This window comes from Felis catus, chromosome F2 (genome assembly GCF_018350175.1).
Source record: "Felis catus isolate Fca126 chromosome F2, F.catus_Fca126_mat1.0, whole genome shotgun sequence".
In the NCBI taxonomy this organism is placed as follows: domain Eukaryota; kingdom Metazoa; phylum Chordata; class Mammalia; order Carnivora; family Felidae; genus Felis; species Felis catus.
Window position 1 is genome coordinate 10,307,804 of NC_058385.1, and position 24,512 is coordinate 10,332,315.

At 41.9% G+C, this 24,512-nt stretch overlaps 1 protein-coding gene across 1 annotated transcript in view; it reads right to left on the reverse strand.

Moving 5' to 3' along the window:
• The window catches only part of NSMAF (neutral sphingomyelinase activation associated factor), a 62,899-nt gene extending 38,764 nt beyond the window's left edge, over nucleotides 1–24,135 (reverse strand). Inside the window, exons 1-5 of the mRNA XM_023248601.2 lie at nucleotides 23,439–24,135; nucleotides 5,517–5,606; nucleotides 1,663–1,741; nucleotides 1,498–1,565; nucleotides 1,381–1,417 (exon numbers count right to left, since the gene is read on the reverse strand). Of these exons, the coding sequence (XP_023104369.1) occupies nucleotides 1,381–1,417; nucleotides 1,498–1,565; nucleotides 1,663–1,741; nucleotides 5,517–5,606; nucleotides 23,439–23,497 (333 nt within the window). The 5' untranslated portion in view covers nucleotides 23,498–24,135. The remainder of the gene's footprint in view (nucleotides 1–1,380; nucleotides 1,418–1,497; nucleotides 1,566–1,662; nucleotides 1,742–5,516; nucleotides 5,607–23,438) is intronic.
• Nucleotides 24,136–24,512: the final 377 nt, after the last annotated feature.

Below are 24,512 nucleotides of genomic sequence, written 5' to 3' on the forward strand. Positions count from 1 at the left end.
TCTTTCTGGAAACTAACTGAATCATGGAAGGTAGACCTAGAAAATCACCTCATCTGTTTATCTCCCTGCTTTCATAAAACACTTTTCAACACACATTAAAAAGTGTTCTATGGGGCCTCCTGGATGGCTCAGTCGGCTAAGCGTCTAAGTCTTGATCTTGGCTCAGGCTATGATCTCACAGTTCTTGAGTTTGAGCCCCATGTCGGGCTCTGTGCTGGGCACAGAGCCTGCTTGGGATTCTCTCTCTCTCCCTCTCTCTCTGCCCCTCCCTTGCTCACTCTCTCTCTCAAAATAAATGAATAAACTTAAAAAAAAAAAAAAAGTGTTCCATGAACAGAAGGGGTAGGTGATCCGAAAAAAACCCACCGGAGCAGCCTCTGCTCCAATCATCTCCCTCCTACGCTTACTTGACCGTGGAATGATTTCCCTTTGAGAAAATCCACTTCATGGAACTAGGCCTCTGCAGATAGTTGGGGCAACATGATCTCTAACCCTCTCATTTTAAAGATAAAAAAGGTAAAATCCAGAGCAAAAAGCAAGAGGGAGAAGCCCTTGACTCCTTTCTTAATTATAAGTTAAAAAAAAAAAAAAATCTATGAACGAACTAAGTATATGATGGGAGAAAAACCGTATTTTAATTTTCTTTGTGTTGCCAGCAGTAAGCACGGCACTGGGTACATCATTGTACACGGAATACATCTGGGATGAGTGAGAGGTCATGACCCCAAGCCTCATCACTGTACAAGCCGGCACATCCTGAGCTGGTGGCCTGATGTCACCATGAGCCAAGCCGAGATCCTACTCAGTGCTGTGCTGCTGGCCCCCACTGACTAAGTGGCCAGGAGGCCTGAGCGGAGCGGGGGATGAAGGGGGGGGCTGCGGTGGTTTCATCTCAACCCACGGACACCATCATGATCCTCAGGATGAAACCACAAGCCTGCAGGCATCACACAACTTTATAAACATTAAGGATCTCATTAGTGATCACAGCTTTAAAAATATATATTTCTCGGGGCCCCTGGGTGGCTCAGCCAGTTACGTGTCTGACTTCGGCTCAGGTCACGATCTCATGGTTCGTAGGTTCGAGCCCCGTATCAGGCTCTGGGCTGACAGCTCAGAGCCTGGAGCCTGCTTCAGATTCTGTGTCTCCCTCTCTCTCTGCCCCTCCCCTGCTTGTGCGCTCTCTCTCTCTCTCAAAAATAAATACAAAATTTTAAAAATATTTCTCAATGGTTCAATATTAAAAGCATTTAAAGATCTATTCCAGCAGTCTTTGTTTGAGATTTCTACCAATAATTTCACTGTGCTAAAAAAACCCAAAATGGTGTGTGCGTGTTTTTACTCAGGTTAAGAAAAAAATATTCACTATGTGCTTCTTACCTGACTGAAAAGGAGTGAAATCGCCCCAGATTTTGCCCTACAATGCAGATAAAAGTCATTAAATATACAGAATTTTTTGGCAGAAGTAAAATTAAATAGTTACTGACAAAGACATACTTTGTAAAGTGTCTACTGGATCCATTTTCTTCATGTTTTCCTATTTTTATACAATCTCTCAAAGGAATCTGGATAAAATTGAGGGAGAAATATTATAAAAATAAGCAAAGGTAAGATATACACAAAGAGTAGGAATGTCTCTGTTCACATTTAAAATGCATTTACCTTAATGATGGGCTGGGATATTGCATCTGGTTCAAAAATAACTGATTTTGAACATATTTTTAAGGAGCCTCTGATTTTCCTAGGGATCAAAATACAAAGGATTATTGCTCATGAACATAACAGAAGTCACCAAAGAACTATAATACATTTTAACTAGAAAGTACATAGCCAAACCATTAACTAAAAGAACAACAATGCAATTTAAGAGAAGTGGCAGGCCAGATTTTGAACCCAGGGCCATAGTTTGCCATCCTGACCCCATTACTCATTAGGAACTGAAATTTTTATCATTCTTTCTGTGTTTATTATCTAGAATTCATTAATAGAGAACAACCTGATAGTATTTATCTGTGATCCGGTTACTCTAAAAGTACAAGGTGTACAGAGAAAGCAGAAAAACTGCTTGATTCTTTACCTTTATTTATCAATTTCCAGAAAAATGAGCTGGGGTCCCAGCATCACTGGGATGGATGGATATATATCTCATGAACTCATGGATTTTAACGGTTCTGATATGTTTCAATCACGGAGTCATTATTCTTTTCCACTGTCCAGTTTGCCCCATTTGTTGCCCAATTCTTCAAGTTGGCCCTTGTGTCTTTTCAATTCAGTGCACAGTAGTTTCTGATGCTTGCCTTCCCGTCCCAACAGGACAGACATTCCAGGCTCATCTCGCACCCCTCCTGCCCCACACTTAGACTCAGCCATTTCTCCAAAGGGCCCTCATTCCTTTCAGTGGGAAGTGGTATTCAGAGAGCACAATCTCGGTGCTCAGTGCGACAGGGTTGTTTCTAGGCCTTTTCTGAGGGGAGAGCTAGAAAATGCTTTCTTTTAAAAGAAAAGTGTATGAATCCACATAAGTGTTTCCAATTCAAAAGTAAGATCAGGCTTTTAACTTAACTCCTTTACTACTAGATTTGTATCTCTTTCATACTCAAAGTTTCTGTCACAGCATCAACATACTACTCATTTGCTTCATATAAATCTATGTGCGTGTGTGAATAACAAACAGTTTCAAACTAATAATACCAAAAGTACTAACAACAATATTACTACTAAAACATTTGCCACCTTTTTTGCAATTCTTTTTCTACTCAGGCTGCATCTCACCAGAGACACAAATTACTGTAGTTACCCCTCAACTTATATATAGTTAAGTTCATTTGCTTCATTTTCTTTTTCATTTTTAGGACTTGCTGTTTCTTCTGAAACTCAATTCTATATTAAAATATGTGTAGGGGGCGCCTGGGTGGCTCAGTTGGTTGAGTGTCCGACTTCAGCTCAGGTCACGATCTCACAGTCCGTGAGTTCGAGCCCCACATCGGGCTCTGTGAGGACAGCTCAGAGCCTGGAGCCTACTTGGGATTCTGTGTCTCCCTCGCTCTCTGCCCCTCCCCCACTCATGCTCTGTCTCTCTTTGTCTCTCAAAAAATGAATAAATGTTAAAAAAATTTAAATATATGCAAAATATTTCTATAGTTCCAAAAGCAAAGGATATAAAATAAGGGACACTCAGAGAAGTCTAGTCATCATTTTATATTATTCCCCCATTGCTCCTTCTTCTGTGTAGATAAGTATTTTCATTACCTTTTAGTTTATGCTTTTTAAAATGTGTAATTTAAAAAATTTTTAATTTTTAAAAAGTATAGCCAAAAAATTATTTCCTTCCTTTCTTATGTGAAAGACAGCATACAGTACCCAGTATTCTGCCCTCACTTTTTGCACTGAATGCATGCTGGAGACAACTCCACAGCACTATACACAACTTCTTCACTCATTGGACTCTTTCCAGTATTTTGCTATTGCAAGTAACGTTATGGTAAATAACCCTGTTCGTGGGTCCATTTATATATTTCCCATGGTACCCCTGAGACAGTTTCCTAGAAGCAGCCTTGATAGATCAACAGGTTAATGCACATGCCATGTTGCTAGATATCACCGAATTCACTTCCGTGGATTATACCAATGTACTCTAATGGTAACTTAAAACGTAAAAAATAGGTTTCAGTTTGCTAGCTTACATGTGTGTTTTAATAAGAAACAAATGTACAGTAAAACCTTGGGTTGTAACTTGTTCTGCAAGCGTTCTGCCAGACGAGCAAACATTTCTAATGAATTTTAACTTGATAAACGAGCAACGTCTTGCGATATGAATAGTACATGACGCCGAACATCACATGATCACCACTGACCCAATGGTTCTTGTCTCTCTCTGCCTCTCTTTCTCTCTCTACGGGATCATGGGTGATCGTCTCCCCACGGATGCTCGGCCTCAGGCCATGGTGTTCGGCAGAAACCAGTGATTTTTCAGAATGTTGGAAGGTGCCCGCAACGGGCACTAGGGTATTTTTTGTCACTTCACAGCACAGTCCTTTGCTCTTCCAGGAGAGTCAGCTTAGGAACGCTTTGCTTCATTCTAGGTCAGGCTGCCCGCAGATAGAGACCCTCTCCTCTGCAGCCTTATTGCCGGTTACATTAAATACAGTACATGGCAAGAATTTATTAATACTGTACTGTAGTCAACATCCGTTAGTGATAGTGAAAGTTGTCCTACACAATAACCCTCCTCTCTCTTGTCTCCCTCACACCAGTCACAAAGGTTTTCAAGGGTAAGTGCAGGTTAATATATTTTTCTTTAGATTTTGTATTTTCTTTATTATTTTATATAATATTACAGTATTGTAATCATTTTTATAGGAATATTTTTGGGTTGTGGAATGAATCATCTCAGTTTCTGTTATTTCTTATGGGGAAATTTGCTTTAATGTACAAATGCTTTGGATTACAAGTATGTTTCCAGAACGAATTATGCTCACAAATCAAGGTTTTACCGTACTTAATTTTAAGCAAGACATTGTTATGATATAGGGCAGAGGAGTATTGGGAGGGAAAACAAAGGTATGAAATTAAGGAAAAGAATATGAGCAAAATTCCAGAAGTAAGAAAACAAGGTCCTACTTTCAAGGAATAGTAATTATCTAATTTGAATGCTAAAGAAACAGACATTCAATGCACAGTAGTTTCTGATGCCTGCCTTCCTCCCCAATAGGACAGACTCTCCAGGGTCAACTTGTACCCTTCCTGCCCCAGACTTAGACTTAGCCACTTCTCCCAAACAAAAAGCTAAGTAATTTTCACTTTAGGTTGTATTCAAACAAATACCACACGGCTTTGATGGTCCTTTCAAAATAAAACCTGAAGAACAATAAAAATTAAAGAGTTTAACTAGTATCAAAGCATGTTCAAGTTGTGGCCTGTATTTGTTAAGGGACATCTCTCAAAGGAAACCATAAGCAAAAACAACTTTGCTGCAACAACTCTGATTTTATGCATTCCAAGTTGGTATTTTAAACAAAAAATTTCATTATACATTTTTGTACACAGCTTTCAAAAGGTATGGCCAAAGAAACGGAATCTGTTTTTATAGCAATAAAGCTGTAACTATTACAATATACAGAAAACTGATTTCACTTCTACTTCAGATCAAATTATTCATTTTGAAAGTACTGATTTTTATGCCACTCTGGTGTTTTATGATCATTACCTTATAACACCATAACCCACATAATTGAGAGTATAAGTACAAAAGTGACACATGAAAAAAAAAAAAAAAGATGGACTAATGAAGCCGAGTCCTATCCAGCTGATTTAAGCACCCATATTAGAGGAATTCATACACACTACTTCTTAGCTTTAGAAACATCTGAAGTATGGCAGCAACTTATAAGGCCTCCTTTCTCATTATGTTCCCAGTACAAAAGGGGGGAGAATCTGCAAGATCATACATTTAATTTTTAAAATATCAGGCAAGGAAAAGGTCTGTGACTCTGTAAAGATCCAAAAATCTTCCTTACCTTTCGTTGTGACCACCCTTGTTCTGAATATGATTAGCTGTATGTTGTTCAAAGTAGTATTCCTCCAAGTTAAGTAGGAGCAAGGAAAATCTAAATTTGGAAAAACCAGAGCAAACAAAACAAAACCTCATGTTTATTATTTTTTTTAAGTATTAGAAAGCAGAATATTTAAAGCATCTGTTCTCAAAGCGTTTTTCCATTCATTAAATCAACAAATACTTATTAAGTGTAGATCCTATACCAGAAACCCTTCTCTAGTCACTGGGAGAAAGCGACAGACAGACCTACCTGGCCAAGCCAAAAATAACACAAATAAAATTATTTACAAGTGGATTTTTTAACTCCTTTAGGAGAACCCCCAAATTTTATTTTATATTAATTTTTTTTAAATGTTTATTTACTTTTGACAGAGAGAGAGAGAGAGAGAGAGAGAGAGAGAGAACAAGAGCAGGGGAGGGGCAGAGAGAGAGGGAGACACAGAATCCGAAGCAGGCTCCAGGCTCTGAGCTGTCAGCACAGAGCCCGATGCGGGGCTCGAACCCGCAGACCGCGAGACCATGACCTGAGCCAAAGTCGGACGCTCAACCGACTGAGCCACCCAGGTGCCTGAGAATCCCCCAATTTTTTGAAATAAAACTTATTCTTGCCTGAACAAAACCTGGGGCTTTCCTATCTATGGAGTTTTCATCCTTTGTTTCCTCTGACCGACCACCAGACGTCCCCACCTCCCCTTCAAGCTGCACCCCGCCTCCCATTCTAGTGTTCCACCTTCTGGTTAGTCGGGTTTATCTTACGATTTCCACAAGATCATATGATTCTGACAGTCAGATCTTTAGATACAGTCCAATGCTTTGGCGTTGAGTAAGTAAGTAAACTGAACAGAAGAGGACTGAAATGTAGTTCTTTTAAAAGTTTTAACTGCTTTAAAAGTATGAATTCAGTTGTATGGCCACAGAAATAAACACGTGGCAAATAACTGAAAACAAGTGTTTCGTCTGTTCTGTGGTGACATCGGACAACACTGGTGGCATTCTACAGGGTCAGGAAAAGCTCTCACGGGCAGTGTGGGACTGGAGGTCTGGTGGTTGGAGGAAGGTATCTCTGATATACATAGCAGATCAAGCATGTGTGCTATCTCTGCTCCTCTAAAATGTGAATGAAAACATTTTTTAAATTGTAAGACCTCAGACCAAAGAAACCTGAAGAGTCACAAAGACAAGAGCAACAAATATGTAAGAAATGGAAAGCAGACGGGAGGAATCGGCAGTGGTCGGAAACCAGAACGGCAGATGCCTCCAGTAGAAGGTACCGATCGGTAGAAAACCAACTCAAGTCACAGGACTTCCAAAAAGTCCTCAAATTGCAGGAATCAGGTACCAAGAAGGTAAGGAGGAAGCATGGGGGGCATGGCCCGAAGTCTGAATGGTCAGTAGCCCAGATTCCTCCCCTGATGCCTATCCTACTTCGCTCTGGCACAGGTTTTTCTAGACAAAAACTGAGTAAGAGGCTCCAAAGCAGACACCAAGCACAGTGGAGAGCAAGGCTACGCACGGCATGAAAAGAGAGTGATTAAGGAAAAAGTAGGAACACATAACCACTCCAAGCAACAGTTTGGCAGATTATTTTTAGAAAAAAACCAACTAGCTTTAGAGAAAAGACCTATGGATAGGAGTGCTTGAAGGAGCCGGGTCTCTACAATATCATCCTTTACTGGAGCCCACCAGAAAGGGCCTGCCCACAGTGGCATAGAATTACATGCTTCATGCTTAAATACGAACGGATAACTCAAGATCACCAGGCTCTAACATGAAGGAACTAGAGCAAAACAAGCGGAAGAACATGATGTGAAGTTCTAGACATAATACAGAGAACAGGAGCTCAAAAACCTATAATATACTTACAAAAAAGCCATTACATCCAGACAACAAGACATTGCTCATTACAAAGAAAACCTGAACCAAAAGACAAATAACTCATAAATTAAAAATGATGACAGCAGGAACCAGCTTTACCATCCTCATAGGTAACTCTTTATTAGCCTATTCTATGTCTTTAAGTCCATGAACAAGAATTAATCATTGGCTCAAATGCCAGAGCTCAAAGGAAAATGCTCACTATTAATTCTTATTCTGAAGTTGAATACAATCACAAGAGTTAGGATGGCTAGAACGGTCCTTTGATGCTTCAGATAATTTCCACGAAGGTTTAAATCAGAGACATACTTCCTAGTTACCTTGGCCCTTGTCTTTAGCTTGTGGCTTAATGACCTAAAAACCTTTGCTTGGGCTGGAGCTATCTAATCCTTCCTTCCCCTTCTTGGTCCCCACTCCTCCTAAGAGAAAAGGTAAAATAAGATAAGTATCTTTAGTAAGACAATGGCCCAATTTTATTGCTATGAAGCACAAAGAACCTTCATAGACAATCGGCTCTTCCATATAATTATTAAAATATAACCCTATCCTTTGCCACAACATGGATGGATCTAGAGGGTATTAAATTACATGAAATAAATCAGAGAAAGACAAATACCATATGATTTCACTCATATGTGGTATTTAAGAAACACAACAAATGAATACAGGATAAAGAGAGAAAGAAAAAAATAGACTCTTAAATACAGAGAACTGGTGACTGCCAGAGGGGAGGGGGTGGGGGGTGGCTGAAATAGGAAAAGGGATTTAAGAATACACCTGTGATGAGCACCGAGTAACGTACAGGCTTGTGGAATAATTATATTATGCACTAAGTTTTTTAAAAAAGAAAAATAAACATATATACATATATAATCCTATCCTTAATATTGTTAAAACATCCATACTACCCAAAGTGATCTGCAGAAATCATTGCCAAATCCAGTGTCATGAAGCTTCCCCCCAAGTCTTCTAGGAGTTTTGTACTTTCAGGTCTTGCATTTTAGGCCTTCAATCCATTTTGAGTTAATTTTTGTATGCGATTTTAAAGTAAGGGCCCAACTTCATTCTTTTGCATGTGGAAATCCAGTTTTCCCAGCACCATTTGTTGAAAAGATTGTCCTTTTCTTTCTTTAAAAACTTTTTAAATATTTATTTATTATTTTGAGAGAGAGACAGAGTGTGAGCGAGGGAGGGGCAGAGTGAGAGGGAGACACAGAACCCAAAGCAGGCTCCAGGCTCTGAGCTGTCAGCACAGAGCCTGACGCAGGGCTCGAACACCCAGACTCCAAGTTCGTGACCTGAGCTAAAGTTGGATGCTCAACTGACTGAGCCACCCAGGTGCCCCATGAAAAGACTGTCTTTTTTTTATTGTGTGGCCTTGGAACACTTTAAAAAATTTTTTTTTCAACGTTAATTTATTTTTGGGACAGAGAGAGACAGAGCATGAACGGGGGAGGGGCAGAGAGAGAGGGAGACACAGAATCGGAAACAGGCTCCAGGCTCCGAGCCATCAGCCCAGAGCCTGACGCGGGGCTCGAACTCACGGACCGCGAGATCATGACCTGGCTGAAGTCGGATGCTTAACCGACTGCGCCACCCAGGCGCCCCTTGGAACACTTTTAAAGATCATTTGACATTGATTTGGCAATGATTTCTTGGACAGGACACCAAAAGCACCGGCAACAAAAGCAAAAATAAATGAATGTGACCACCTGAAACTTAAAAACTCCTGTGCAGCAAAGAAAATAACAGAATGAGAAGACAACCTAAAGAACTGGAAAGAATATTTGCAAACCATGTATCTGGTAAGGAGTTACTACTCAGAATATATAAAGAACTCCTACAGCTCAACAACAAAACTTAACCCAATTTAAGAATGAGCAAAGGACTTTAATAGACACTTCTCCGAAGAAGATATACAAATGGCTGAAAAGTATATGAAAAGATATCCAGTATCAGTAATCATCAGGAAAATGCAAACCAAAACCATAAATGAGAGATTGCCTTGCACACTATTCAAAAGAAGAAGAAGAAGAAGAAGAAGAAGAAGAAGAAGAAGAAGACGACAAACGTTGGCAAGGATGTGGAGAAATGGGGACCCTTGACCACTGCTGGCAGGAATGTAAAATGGGGCAGCCGCATGGAAAACAGGGTAGAGGTTCTCTCAAAAATTAAAAATAGAACTACCACACAATCCACGGTCCCACTTCTGGGTATTTATCCAAAAGAATGGAAAAGGGGACCTCAAGGTATCAAGTGAGCATAACCAGGCTCACTGCAGCGCTGTTAACAACCTAAACGTCCATCAATGATGAATGGATAAAGAAAATGGGATATATGCATACAATAGAATATTATTCAGCTTTCAAAAAGAAGGAAGTCCTGTCTTATGCTACAACATGGATGAACCATTATGCTAGTGAAATAAGCCAGTCACAAAAAAGCAAATACTACAAAATTCCACTCATGTGAAGTATCTGAGGTAGTCAAACTCTCACCAAGAAAAAACAGAATGGCCGTTGCTAGGAGCTGGAGGTAAAGGGAAAAGTAGAATAGCTTTTCAGGGACTTGCTTTTCAGTGGGTATAGAGCTCCCGGTTTGCAAGACGGAAAAGTTCTAGAGATCTGCTGCACAACAATGTGAACACACTTAACACTACTGTACTATACACTTGAAAATGGTTATGACAGTAAAACTATGCTATGTGTTTTTTACCACAATTAAAAAAAATAGTATCAACCATTATAGAACTGGAGTCATCATTTGCTAAGTAACTTGTATCCTGCTTAATTTACCAATATTCATACTTCGTAAGAAACGTAAAACACATGGTAAAGGGACAGAACCAAATTATTTAAAGTTAAAGGATGAAGGGATTTTTCTGAGTTTATTTTTCTCTCTACTGAAGGGTTTAGTTATGCCTGCTTTAAAATTTTTGTAGGTAAAAATGGTTCCAATAAGGTTTCGCGGTATTTTGAACAATGACTTTTAAACCACATCCCCTAGAGGAAAAGGTTCTGTGAAATCGCTTATATGACTTTAAATGATTTCTTTCCGAGGCTCTTGGCCCTGCCCCTGGGATTCCTCAGTTTAATCTGTCTTACAGAGGTGTGGTGGGCTCTTCAGATTCTCCTGATAAATTCACTCACTCAGCAAATTAACTTTCTTGAAAAAGATGCTGTCCCATCCTCACGTCACCTAAATTTTAAAGGATACCATTCAACACTTAACCAATAGCATAAAATAAGCTCACCCTAGGCAGCCCTGACGGCAACCTTGTGTCCATGCCCACTCAGCCCCTACCCAACACTCCACTGATGAACAGTATGCACGATGGATCCAGAAGATTGTTCTAGTCGATTAGTTCTCTCGGTTGGAGCTGTACAACAGGCTTCGCTGTGTTGAGGAGAATTATGTTATGTGCTCAATGGGAGAAAAGGCCCCGAGGCCTCAGTGATGCATGCGCGGGCACAGGAAGGGGCACGAGAGTCCTGTATCTGCCATGTCTACTCTGGATACCCTGACACCATCTTGGATTAAGCTAGATTCCAGTGCCCCTACCAGTTACAGAGTTGGTTTAACTGAACTGGGCATTTTGGGTCAGCTTCCTAAAATGGCTCCGAAAACGAGGATGTTAAGAAAAACGCTCAACAAACGAGGCGAGAACACAGTCCTTGACTCACCGTTAGAAACGTTTCCCCAATAAGACATTTGACGGTCTGAATACAGTCACTCACACACATATTATCCCACCTGTCATACTAACGTTAATTTCTCCCTTCTTGATTCTGTTAAAAGACATCACAAGAACAAACCTTATTCTCTGACGAAGTTCAGATGAACTGATCTACTGTGTGTTCCTGACCGACCTGTCAGAATGCTGTCAAAAGAGACGCGCAAGATGTGACTTTACGGTGGATTCATGCTAGAGACCGGTGGCAACGACTTCCTCTTCTAGTGGTTTATAAACAATCCATCTGATCTAGAAGTCGCACTAAGCCTGCTTATGCACGTATGCTCTTTCTGCACCTTTCAAAGTTCCTAGATCACGGAAACGATCCTGTGGTCCCAAACGCCAACCCTCCCAGCAGCTCACAGCAGGGGAGGGCACACGTTTTCACCCGTCTTACGTAGGCTTATTCTGTTACTCTCAGTCTGAAGGTTCGTGTCATGACAGAGTGCAAAATAAGAACCACTTTCTCTGTTATAAATCAATTTTACAGTAGCGGCCTGGGCCCTAGGCAGCAGCCTGGTTATTTAAATTCAACATCAGGAAACTTAAGAAAAATTTTTTTTAATCTATAGCAGTTTTTAAAGCCACCACTCATTCCCATTTGGGGCTTTAACTTTCTTTTTGCTAATTGTGCAGGTCTGTGACATCCTCTTAAACTGTCCCTGGTTGTTGCCCTTCCTGCTTCACACCATATATATATATACATATATATATATATATATATATATATATATATACACATATATATATATATACACACATACACACACACACACTATTTTATATATATATATAATATATATATTATATATAGATCTATAGATATGGATATTATAGATATTATATATAATATATATATATATAAAAGCTCAGAGGAGCCTGGGTGGCTCAGTCGATTAAGCATCTGACTTCACCTCAGGTCATGAGCTCGCAGTTCGAGCCCCGCATCAGGCCCTGTGCTGACAGCTCAGAGCCTGGAGCCTGCTTGGGATTCTGTTTCTCCCTCTCTCTCCCCTGCCCCAGCTTGTGCAGTGTCTCTCTCTCAAAAATAAACATTTTTTTAAAAAAAATTATAAGCTCAGAGGAACACTACCTGTACAACCATCCTATGTTTAGTTGTTTGTCTGATTTTCTGTAACTCTTTACCAAAGACCATTTGGCCTGAATGTTCTGAATTTTATTTTTGACAGTTTCACAGCTTTCTGGATCAATATCCATTCCAGAACAGTCCAGTAAAAATGCCTATCTTTTTTTTCTTCATTGAAACTTTCAGTATCTGTCTTCTAAAAGTCTAGATTCTATGTATGACAGAATCCTTCTTGATCCCGACCCTGGGCTTCAACAACAAATAACTTGCTATGGACTGCTTTTCCTGAAGGTTTCCAGCACTGCTACTTAATTAATTTCTCTTTAATATTCAGAATTTCACAGTTTTCAAGCTCTCTGTCTTAAGATAAATCAACATTTCAACAAGGAAACTCAAGAAGCAATAACTGTATCTCACTAAGCATCGACTAAGTAAGGTCTCTTGTCATTTTCTGGGTGCTATTTCCTGTTTTCAATCTACATGAGGTACACATCCGCCATTTTTTTCCACTCACTCAGGTGCCCTATAACAAGTGAATGCAATGATCTCCGCTCCTCTTTCCAGTAAGTTCCCTGGGTGTTTCCCCCTCTGGTCATGGATTCCCCTGCAGTTGTACTTCTTGACATTCGGGTGCACTGCCTCACTTCCTGACAGGTCTTTCCTTTTGTATAGCTCTGCAGCTTTTCAGCACTAGTTTCCAATGTGGAGTCCTGTCCTGCCAAGCTTCGGCATCATCGAAGACACACCATTAATCATCTTCTGTAATAAAATTCGACTCATTTTATCATTCATGGGCCACACGATTGCACAGAGACATCTGTGTGACTAAATGTTATTTCTAGGTCTTGAACCCATTGTTTTCTCATGTAAATTACTGCCCCTTCTTCCTTGGAGTAGCATTTCATCTCCTACCTGCTGTCCTCCAGTGTAACCAGTATCACCATTTCATCTGCCCTTGTGATCCTTTCCCTTGGGAGTAAGTTTAAAACTCTAGCCCTGGCCAGACTCTAGGAAATTACATTCTCCTCTGACTTTGTGAGATGCAGTTACTTCCTGGACAAGATGGTTCAGATATCGAAATCCCTTTCATTGACCATCCGCAAAGCCAGTCACTTCTGCTCTCAAGTCTCAACTATCTTCGAGAACAAATGGCAAAACTATCACCTACGCTCTCGAAGACTTTCAATTCCCTCATCAAGGGAGGATGCTCCATGAGCACTCCCTAAACTGTCGAGAAGCATAGTTCAAAGAAACCAAAAAGAAAAAAAAAAGAAAAGAAAAGAAAAAGAGGAATACTTAATTACTGTTCTCTAGAACAGTGCTTCTCCAACGTGAATGTGTGTGCGATCATGATGCGAGAGATGTGGGGCACAGCCTGAGACTGCGAGTTTCCCAAGGAGCTCTGAGGCAGTGCTGATGCCCCCAGCCCGTGGATTACCCCGAGGACAACAGATGCTAACCAACAGCCATGTACACCAGGCTTCGATCGTTCCTCAGTCATTCTACATTTCTGAGATACCATAAAAATAAGTAGACCTCATTTTAAAACAGAAGCGGGACGCTGTGGTGGCACAGGAGATGGGCTTGGATAGGACAGTATCTTTTCTAGCCCTAGTTCAGCCGTGACTTGGCCATTAGACTTTTAGTCAAATCACTTTACTATAAAATTGAGGGGAGGGAGACAAATTAGATTACCTCAAGCCTCTCCTTAACCAGCGGGTTTATAGATTTACTAAATAAACCCGGGCTTACACAAATCAGCAGGAATCCCATTTCAGACATTATGGCAGATTACACGTCCAGAGAAACAATCTCAGTACAGAGCCTCTAAAATTGCTGGATCAATTACCGAAATCTCTTTTCAAATGCTTGGCTGAGGTGATGGGAAAGTGAGGAAAAGCTTCAGAAGAGAGAAGTTAGCAGGCATTGAAGCAGTCTTTTCCCCTGGGTGTTTGCCCAACTCTGAGTATTAGAGAGCCTGCACTTATATGCCCTGTGTCCTGAGGGGACAGTGGGAAGGGGGACAGGGGTAGAGAAAGCTAGAATCCCTAAAGTTAATACCTTGAAGGATGGAAATAAAAACCACCTTCCACCCTTCCCCAGAGGGAGATGGTAGGACCCACGCTCTGGCTGGGCTGGGGACAAAGTCAGTCTTCCTTGAGAATGTGAAACCACCAGCCTGTCTTGATACACATCTGGGGCTAGAATTCACACTACTTATTTAGCCCAATAAAACTCCAGACAAACCAGTGTGGTCTCTCCCAGCGCCCCAGGCAGAAATGAACGCAAATACTTTCTAGAAAACTCCACCTTAAATCCAGGTCTGCAAGAACTCCCAAGAAGAAGCTTCCAAGGAACAAGAAGACACAATCAAAAAATCATAAAATAAGGAACAAAATTACTGAATGAGGCTCAATACAAGCAACAGACTATTCAATCAAACCTGTATAAGCTACAGATAGCTTATTTCCTATATCTAAGCACTCCAATAGAGAAGTTTAAAGAAACAGAAAGACATCAAAAGTATAACAAAGAAACAGACTTTTATCAAAACTGATCAGGCAGTTATAAATGACCCCCCCAAAACTAGAAATTTAAAAATAATTGAAATTAGAACTAATGATACAGACAGCAAATTAGGCAACTAGAGAAAAAAATGTAAATTGTAAGATAGATTTAAAGAGTCCACAAGGCAGCACAGAAAAATACATATTAAAGAGACTTTACGAGAAATAAAAGTAATACCCTAAGAGCTGAAGGCCTGGCTCCAAATTTTCTAAAACTGTTTCAGCTTTTGAAATACCAATCAGGACAGGTGAATAAAAAGAAATTTTTATACAGACAAACAGCAAAGCACTACAAAGAGGAGATCTTAAAAGCAGCCAGAGAAAAGACAGAGAACAATCAATGTTACAAAGAACAATCAGACTTAAATGATAGGGGGTTGTGGGGTGCCTGGGTGGCCCAGTCGGTTAAGCGACCGACTTCGGCTCAGGTCATGATCTCACAGTTCCTGAGTTCGAGCCCCGCGTTGGGCTCTGTGCTGACAGCCTGGAGCCTGCTTCAGATTCTGTGTCTCCCCCCTCTCTACCTCTCCCTCACTCACAGTCCGTCTCTCTCTCTCTCTCTCTCTCTCTCTCAAAAATAAACAAACATTAAAAATTGTTTTTAAAAAAATGATAGGGGTTTGTGGCAGGCTGGTCTAGAATAAAAAGTAGCTTCCTGCAAAGCTCCACACAAACCCACTATGCTTCTATGTCAAAGGCAAACAGTCCAGACAAACGCAAGGCTTGGACCCCAGTGCCTTAATTATGCCAGGGAAAGTGCTGGTGATTCCTTAACCACGGGCACAAATACAACAAATCCTGTCCCTATCCTGCCATATCATATGGGCTCAAGTGCAAGGCTTAACAGCCCCAGTCAGGTCAGAGAAGGGGCGAGGGCAACGCATAGCCACAAACGCTGAGCTGGATGGTGAGTCAAGTCTCCATCACAACACAGCTCTACTGTTTCCTGGCTCCTGGTCATTCCACGGGGTCCAGGTTTCTCCTGGAGTCTGAAGCCTGATCTTACCAGGTAGCTAAGAGCTGTACCTTGGGGCAAGGCACACCTTTTCTCTTAGTTTGGGAGCTGAGATCCCCTCCACCAAAAAATGCTTCAGCAAGTTGGGTGCATATTCCCTGGATATCTCCCTTCGTTTGCGCAATCTTCAAAATGCTGAGAAAATTACAGTTGACCCCCAAACAACATGGGTTTGAACTGTGCTGACCCACTTACATGTGGATTTTTTTCAATATATATACCACAGTATTGTAGATGTATTTTGTCTTCCTTATAATTTTCTTAATGACATTTCTTCTCTAGTTTACGTTATTGTAAGGATACAGTATATAATATATATGATACACAAAATATGTGTTAATCAATTGTTTGTTATTGGTGAGGCTTCCAGTCAACAGTAGGCTATCTAATAGTTAAGTTTTGGGAGAGTCAAAGATTTTGTCATAGATTTTTGATTGCGCAGGGGGTTGGTGTCCCAAAACCCCTTTTGTTCAAGGGCCAAAAGTATACATCTAGCAAAACTGATTTCCAAAACAAGAACATAAGCACATGTTCAGACAGATAAGAAGAGTTTAGTACCATCAGGGGAACTTCTAAAGGATATTCTTCAGGAAAAAGAAAATAATTCTACGTGGAAGATATGATAGGCAAGAAGGAATGCTGAACTAAGACAATGGTAAACATGCATGTAAAACTATATAAACATAAACTAGACAATTGTAAAATCTAATTTATAGGTTTAAAATACAGACTGAAAATACTAGACAATAAGAGACTATAATTTGGATGGGACAGAAGTATTCCAAGGTCCTTATATTGTTAGGAAGGTGGCGGGGAGTGGGGTGGGATGGTAAGAGAATGATTAGCTTCAGATCTTAAGCTAAATATAAATGTTAAAATTTCAAGGTAAGCTCTAGAAAAACAGAAATATACAAGTTACCATATTCTTCAGGAAAGATGAAAGAGAACAGAGTCTTAATCCAAATGAAGGAAAAATGAGAAAAAATTAAAGAACAAAATAAAAAAATAAAAATAAATCCAAATATATCTGTACAATAATAAATATAAATGGACTAAATTAATCTTTCAAGACAAAAATTATTAAAAAATGAATTATTAAAGAATCCAACTATAAAGCTATTTGTAAAAAATACGTCTAAAACCTAAGGACACAGAAAAGTTGAAAGTAAAAAAAAGAAAAATTCTATATAATGCAAATAACCCAAACAAAACTGATAGAGTTATATTAATATCAAACAAAACAGAAAAAAAAAACATTCCTAGAAGAAGTCATCATATATTGACTAAAGACTCAATTTTGTAAGATAGCAATTTTAAACTTACATACTTAATAACAACCCCTGAAAATATAAGCAAAAATTGATGGAAATATTAGTCAAAGTTTGCATCATGAAGCCTCTCTCAGTAACTGGTAAGTCAATCAAAAAAATTCATTAAGGAAAAAGAAGATCTAAACACAATTAACAAGATTAACATAACAGATATACAGATATTATACCAATATTAATGTACATCTATTTTCAACCTCACATCAGTTTGTGAAGAACGACTATAATCTAAGTCATAATAATTTCAAAGCATTAGTATTATACAGACCTTACTCACTAAACACAAATTAAAAATAAAAAACAAAATAATTTTCAAAATCTTTTGAGTTATAAATGTTAAATCACAATTTTACATGTCTGATGGGTAAAAGATGAAATCACAATGGTATATAGGAAAATAAAACAAGCAATGAATTCATTAAATGGCCATACCCATTTTATATCACATTAAAAAAAATTTCTTGGGGGGCACCTGGGTGGCTCAGTCGGTCGGGCGTCATGATCTCACGATCTGTGAGTTTGAGCCCTGTGTCAGGCTCTGTGCTGACAGCTCAGAGCCTGGAGCCTGCTTCAGATTCTGTGACTCCCTCTCTCTCTGACCTTCCTCTGCTCACACTCTGTTCTCTCAAAATTAAATAAACATTAAAACAAAATTAAAAAAGATTTTCTTGGGGCGCCTAGGAAGCTAGGTGAGTTTGAGTGTCCAACTTTGGCTAAGGTAATGATCTCATGGTTCATGAGTTCAAGCCCTGCATGGTTCACTGCTGTTAGTGCAGAGCCAGCTTTGGATCCTCTGTCCCCCGCTCTTTCTGCCTCTCTCTCTCTCTCTCTCAAAAATAAATAAACATTAAAAAAAATTTTTTTTTCCTTAATGAAAATCATAGAGCAAATCCACTCAAAATGTATGAGCATTCTCTTGTGTCTTCTTAAATGGTAGCCATTTTGGAGGAAATTAATGTCAGACAGCAATGAGGGCATAAGGTGAAGGGCTAGTAATGTAGTTTGGGTAAAGCCAATGTAAATTCTAAATTACTCAAAATATTTACAGCATTTATTTTTTCTCCCACTGTTTTTTTGTTTGCTTTTATGTGAGAAAAACACACCCTTATTTCTGAGTCACAGGCAGATTTCCTTCAACCCTTCAGCATTCTAACTGCTGATTCCACAGTTAAGTCTCCAAATTCAACACCGGGCACATCCCAATTGAGATACTGAAAGAATGGGATGCTCAGTCTCGGAAATGAAAGAATAAACAGGAGTACAGCAAGTCACTTGGCCCTCTCAACCAGCATCATTAGTATAATAAATACAGAATCAACTGATAACACTTGAAGTAAAAGATATTTAATATCAGCCAAGAAATTTGGTTATCAGCATAAACAAGAGAATTAAACACACATGGAATGTTTGAGGCAAGGATGAATTCGAAGAAGTGTCTGTAAAAGTATTAATGAAACATGTGAGCCCAATATAGAATTCACGATCACTAACGTTTTATCCTAGAATGACAGCTTGTAAGCTACAGCTAAGTAATTTGCTGTACAACCTTAGAGAAAAATTTGACTCCCCAATAGAGTATGCCTTAGGTTATCTAAATTTCCGTATCACCCCAGAAAAAATAGCTATTCTTCCATCATACCACTCTAGATGTGAAGATAAAAATATTTAACAGTTAGCCTACTCCTAAATCTTAAAATATAAAAATCTTAAATGCAGCAGTTTGTAAAATATCCTCATCTGCTAACCCACTGTACACGTTATTTCCAACAACTCCAAAGAAAGACACGAGTTGCCTTTTAAAAATGTTTTCCACTGATCTTCATTAAGACCTAAACAGCGCATTTTTTAATTAACATTTTTAATGTTTATTTCATTTATTTTAAGTTTATTTATTTTTGAGAGAGAGACAGAGAGAGTGAGCAGGGACGGGCAGAGAAAGAAGAGGAGAGAGAGAATCCCAAGCAGGCTCCGCACTGTCACTACGGAGTCCGATGTGGGGCTCGAACTCACAAACTTGCGAGATCATGACCTGAACTAAAACGAATAGTCAAACACTTAACCGACTGAGCCACCCAGGCCTCCCATTAATGTTTATTTATTTTTGAGAGAGAGACAGAGCGCAAGCAGGGGAGGGGCACAGACAGAAGGAGACACAGAATCTGAAACAGGCTCCAGGCTCCGAGCTGTCAGCACAGAGCCACCAACCGTGAGATCATGACCTGAGCTGAAGTCGGACGCTTAATCGACTAAGCCAGCCAGGCACCCCGACAACACATTTTTAAAAACCAGTAAAGGGGCGCCTGGGTGGCTCAGTCAGTTAAGCGGCCGACTTCGGCTCAGGTCATGATCTCGCGGTCCCTGAGTTCGAGCCCCGCATCGGGATCTGTGCTGACAGCTCAGAGCCTGGAGCCTGTTTCAGATTCTGTGTCTCCCTCTCTCTGACTTTCCCCCATTCATGCTCTGTCTCTCTGTCTTAAAGGTAAATAAACATTAAAAAAAAATAAAAATAAAAAAATAAAAACCAGTAAAATCAATATAGTTCCTGGCATCTAAATCTTAACCAGGATACTAATGTACTTTTAATGACCAAGTATCTCTTCATTTTCTGATACACTACCGAAAATTCCCAAAGCATTCTTTACAAACATGACTAATAAATGGTACTACTGTACAGCTGGTCAAGCCAGAAACCTGAGAGGAGGACTGCCGGGCTGAGCAAACAAAAATACAGGATACCTAGTTAAATCTGACTTTCAGACAAATTACAAAAAAATTAATATAAGTATGTAGCAAATATTGCATGGGACATACTTGCACTAAAAGATTTTTCATTATTCATCTGAAATTCATTTAACTGGGCATCCTGTATGTTATTTGACAACTCTAGCTGGGATTCTTTCTCCGTTGCCTCCTACATGAAATCTACCACACCAAGACCTGTCAATTCCACCTCCTAAGAACATCTCCTAAGTGTAAAATCCATACACTTTTCTCCATTTCTTCTGCCTCCGCTTTGGTCTCAGCCACCAAGAATCTCCCAACCGCTCTCCGCTTCTATCTTTGTAGAAATATCACTTACTCTAAATGCAGTAGCATCAATTTAATACTAAAAGAAATAAATGCTAACTTCAGGTTTCTCCTTTTCTGAGGTTATTACTGGGTAGTGGTAGAAATCTAAAATCTCTAAAGCAGCATGAGAGGTGAGGCCTTTTATTGAGGGTCACCTCCGAAGGAGTCCCAAGGAAAGAAACAGTTCTCTTGGGTATGCTTGAGCAAATGGCCTATATCAATCACTGTGCTAATTGGTGTTTATTGCCACAAAGGGATGAGCTAGGAAAAATCTGTGCAGAAATAAAGTTTGCTTTTTAAAGTTTATTTATTTTGAGAGAGAGCGAGCAGGGGTAGGGCAGATAGAGAGGGAGAGAAAGAATCCCAAGCAGGCTCTGCATCGTTGGCACACAGCCCAACGCAGGGCTGGATCTCAGGAACCCTGAGATCATGACCTGAGCCTAAACTAAGAGTCGGATGCTCAACCGACCGAGCCACCCAGGCACCCCGGAAATGAAGTTGCTTTAAAATAAATCGCCTTGTCTTTCAGAGTGAATTCTAAGATTTATAGAGACTGCGTGGTTCTAGCCTACATCTGCTTGTGAGACAGATTCCTTTCATTCAACTGGTACTCTACGGACACCTTCGGGGTTAAAGTCCACTCATCAGCTCAAGGTTGCAAAGTCGGAAAGCAGAGTATTAAAAAACGTGGGCAGTCAGCAAGTAAGATCCAAATAACTCTAAGATATATGGCGCCAACATCTTCAGATTCCTGATACGGCAAGTGCAGACTTTAAGATTTGTGCGACATTGTAGAGCTGTATACACTAAGCAAATTAAGCAAAAATTACAGCTATTGAATGAACTGACAAATCTAAAGAAAACAGGTTTTCCTCTTATGAAAGAGGCCACAGAATTGTTACAAATAACTCTTTGATCAGAGAACATGATGGCAATTCAAGTGTTTCTAAGTTCTTACAATGCAAATTCGAACATCCATCTATTTAATACAGAATACCCCCAATTCTTAACGGTGTTGGTACAGAACAAAGAAACTCTACTCAAGCTCCTTCCAAATGAAACTAGCATTATAAATGAAGTCAGAAGAGCCTCTACAAGTATGAGTTACTTTATTTAGGGTCCAGTCATTATTTAAAAAACAAGCGTTTCCGGGGATGCCTGCGTGGCTCAATCGGTTAAGCATCCGAATTTGGCTCAGGTCATGATCTCATGGTTTGTGAGGTCGAGCCCCACATTGGGTTCTGTGCTGACAGCTCAGAGCCCGCAGCCTGCTTTGGATTCTGTGTCTCCCTCTCTCTCTGCCCCTCACCCGCTCACACTCTGTCTCTCTCTCTCCCTCTCTCAAAAATAAACAAACATTAAAAAAAAAAAGGTGTTTCTGTGGATAAAAGGCTAATCACAAAACCAGAAACATTCTTGAAAGCCATATCCGAGATATGTTTTTTTGATACATCTTATCTTCTTCTCTACAGTGGGGAATGAAATTTCAACCTACAGATATCCTGGCCAGGCCAACATTATAGATTAGAAAAGGATATGAATGTTTGGACAAAACGGATCAAATCAACACCTATAAAACAGGTGTGGATGTTGCAAGATCACGCAAACCTTAAAGTCTCCACCTGTATTTCCATGTATAATCTGCTTTGTTGGTGTCCACTGTAGAGGCCAAGGGCAGGCTGTCCCAAAACGTGCCCCTGCGGCATATTTTCCATAAAAGTTACTTAAGAAATAGCCAATGCAGGGACACTCAGACCCTCCTCCCGCCTGAAATCAGGAACAGAATCTTCCAAATGAGAAATACCCTCCCTACTAAGAAACAAAAAGGCATCTTTATCACCACAGATAGGGCCTTTAAAGCCAAGAAAGCTGTAGAAACAAACCTTATTCCCCCCCCCCCCCCCAATCTACTACCTCAGCCTAAATTCTGCCTTGAATTCCCTACTAATTAAAGCTCCCAAACACCTGTTTTCTTTATCCTGTCAATTCCTCACAAATGTATGGTCTCTTCGAACGTAAAAGAACTGCCTGCCTTGGTCATTTCTTTAGGTCTCTATTTTAATACTGGGCCTCTGCGGACAAGTCATAAAACTTTGCTTTTCTCCTGTTCATTTGTATGCAAACTGAATTTAGCCCAGCTGGAAGACCTTCAAAGGTAAAGGAAAATTCTTGTTTCCTTCCACCTCCGATCACACAACAACGTGACAGGCTAGCAGAACTCCTAGATAACTTATTCTCACGATCAAAATAACAACTGTAAAATAATTCGTTCCCAGTTCCTTTTGACACCTGAGACCACAGACCCGGAATTCAGCAAGCTGTTTCGCTCACCAGTAATTTACTTAGGGCAGAAGTGACCTTTTTAGAAATGACTTCCCTTGGAGGCGGAGAATCAGAAACTAAACGGGTGCTGCTGCTCAGAGATCATCTGATTGAGCTCGCGGGACCCCAAATCCCTACTGGGATCTGGGGATTATGACTGCTGTGCCTCACCTCGCGTCTGAATGCAAAGCCTTCCAATGCACTTGTCTTGTATGTAATGAGACCCATTGCTCGGTACAACACGTTTGTGGGGTGGCCCTTGGCTTTTCACAGAATAAGGCCTTTCTTGCGGCCCACCTCGCGGCCCGGCAGGGCAGGGAGCCGGGCAGGCCCCTGCCTTGGCCTTCCGTCTGAAGAAGTCGACAAAAAAAGGCGCAATAAAGCGTGGTATCCAGGTCCGTCCCGGCGCAGGCGGGGTGGTCGCCGACCGCGCAGGGCAGCCCTGGCGGAACGCCCCTGCGGCGCCCACGCAGTGCCCGGACCCGGCGCCGGTGACCCGGGGGGGACAGGGGGAGGCCGCCGGCCCGCGCACCGCCAGCCGCACCCCTCCGGAGAACGCCAGGGCTCGCGTCCCGGGCCGGGGCCCGCGAGGGAGTCCGCACCGGGACCCTCGCGGCCTCTTCCGGGTGAGCCGCGTGGCCCCACCTGCTCCCGGCTCGCTACCGGACCGGGACGCGACCCCGGCCCCGACCCGGCTCCCGGGCTCCGGCCGCGGCCCCCGCCCGAGCGCCCGGCATGCTCCGGGCCCCGGCCTTTGTGCCGGGTCCCCACACCGGGTCCGACCTCTCGGGGCCCGGCCGGAAACCCGGCTCCCGCCCCCCTCCCCCGGCCTCCGACCCCGGCTCCGGCCCTCCCCGCCTCCGCCCGCAGGCCGGGGCCGGCGCTCACCTCTCCTTGGAGTAGAGCTGCAGCTGCTGCTCCCGCCGCTTCTTCCGGATAAACGCCATGGAGGGAGGGCAGGGCGCCGGCGCGCGGGGACGCACGGCTCGGGCGCCGCTGCAGTCCGCGAGGAGTCCGGGACGCGCCTGGGAGGCGGGCCCCGCGAGCCGGCCCGCGAGGTCCCGGCCGGGAGGGGAGTGCGGCTGGGGGGCCTGGCTTCGCGCGCGGCGGCGCCGCTGGGCGCCCCACCGCCCGACGCTGCGCCCCAGGGCCCGCGGCGTCCGGGCCGCGCTCAGCGGAGCATGTTCGCGTGGGGACTCCCGCGGCGCCGTGACTCAGGCCGGAGGAGGGGCGCGCGCTGACCCGAGGCGCCCGACACCCTGGCCGCCGGGTACGGGGGAAGGACCGGGGCCAGCCTGCGGTCTGTGCTTACGCGCCGAACGTTCCCCGCTCTGTCACCCGCTGCACAGCCCCGTTTTGAATGTTGCACGCGTGAAAACGGAAGCTTGCCCGTGGACTGCCCCCACGTTGCTGGCCACCGAGACTCCAAATAACACCGTTTGGGGCTCTCGATCTCTTGGTAGTTGAAATGCTTGGTCGCATGACTTCTCTTTCTCTCTGTTTCTAACGGCTTTGTTGAGCTAGAACTCACACAGCAAGCAGTTCATCCATTTAGAGTGTACCATTCGGTGGTTTTTACCACGGTCGCAGATATGCAGAACTCCCCCCCCCCCGCCCCAATACCCTTCGGTTATCACCCCCACGTCCTCGAAGCCCAGCGTAAGCAAGCACTGATCAACTTTTCTGTGTCTATGAACTTGCCTATCCCCAACATTTCATATAAATGCAATCGTACGTTATGTAGCCTTTTATGTCTGGCTTCTTTCACTTAGCATGAATGTTTTTCAGATTCATTCATGTATCTGTACTTTATTCTTTTTTATTGCTGGAGAGAGAGATCCTAGCGTACGGACGTACCCCATTTTGTTAATCCATTCATCATTTGGCAGTTACGAATAATGCTTCTAAGAACATTCTTGTACAAGTTTTTGCACGGACGGATGTTTTCATTTCTACTGACTA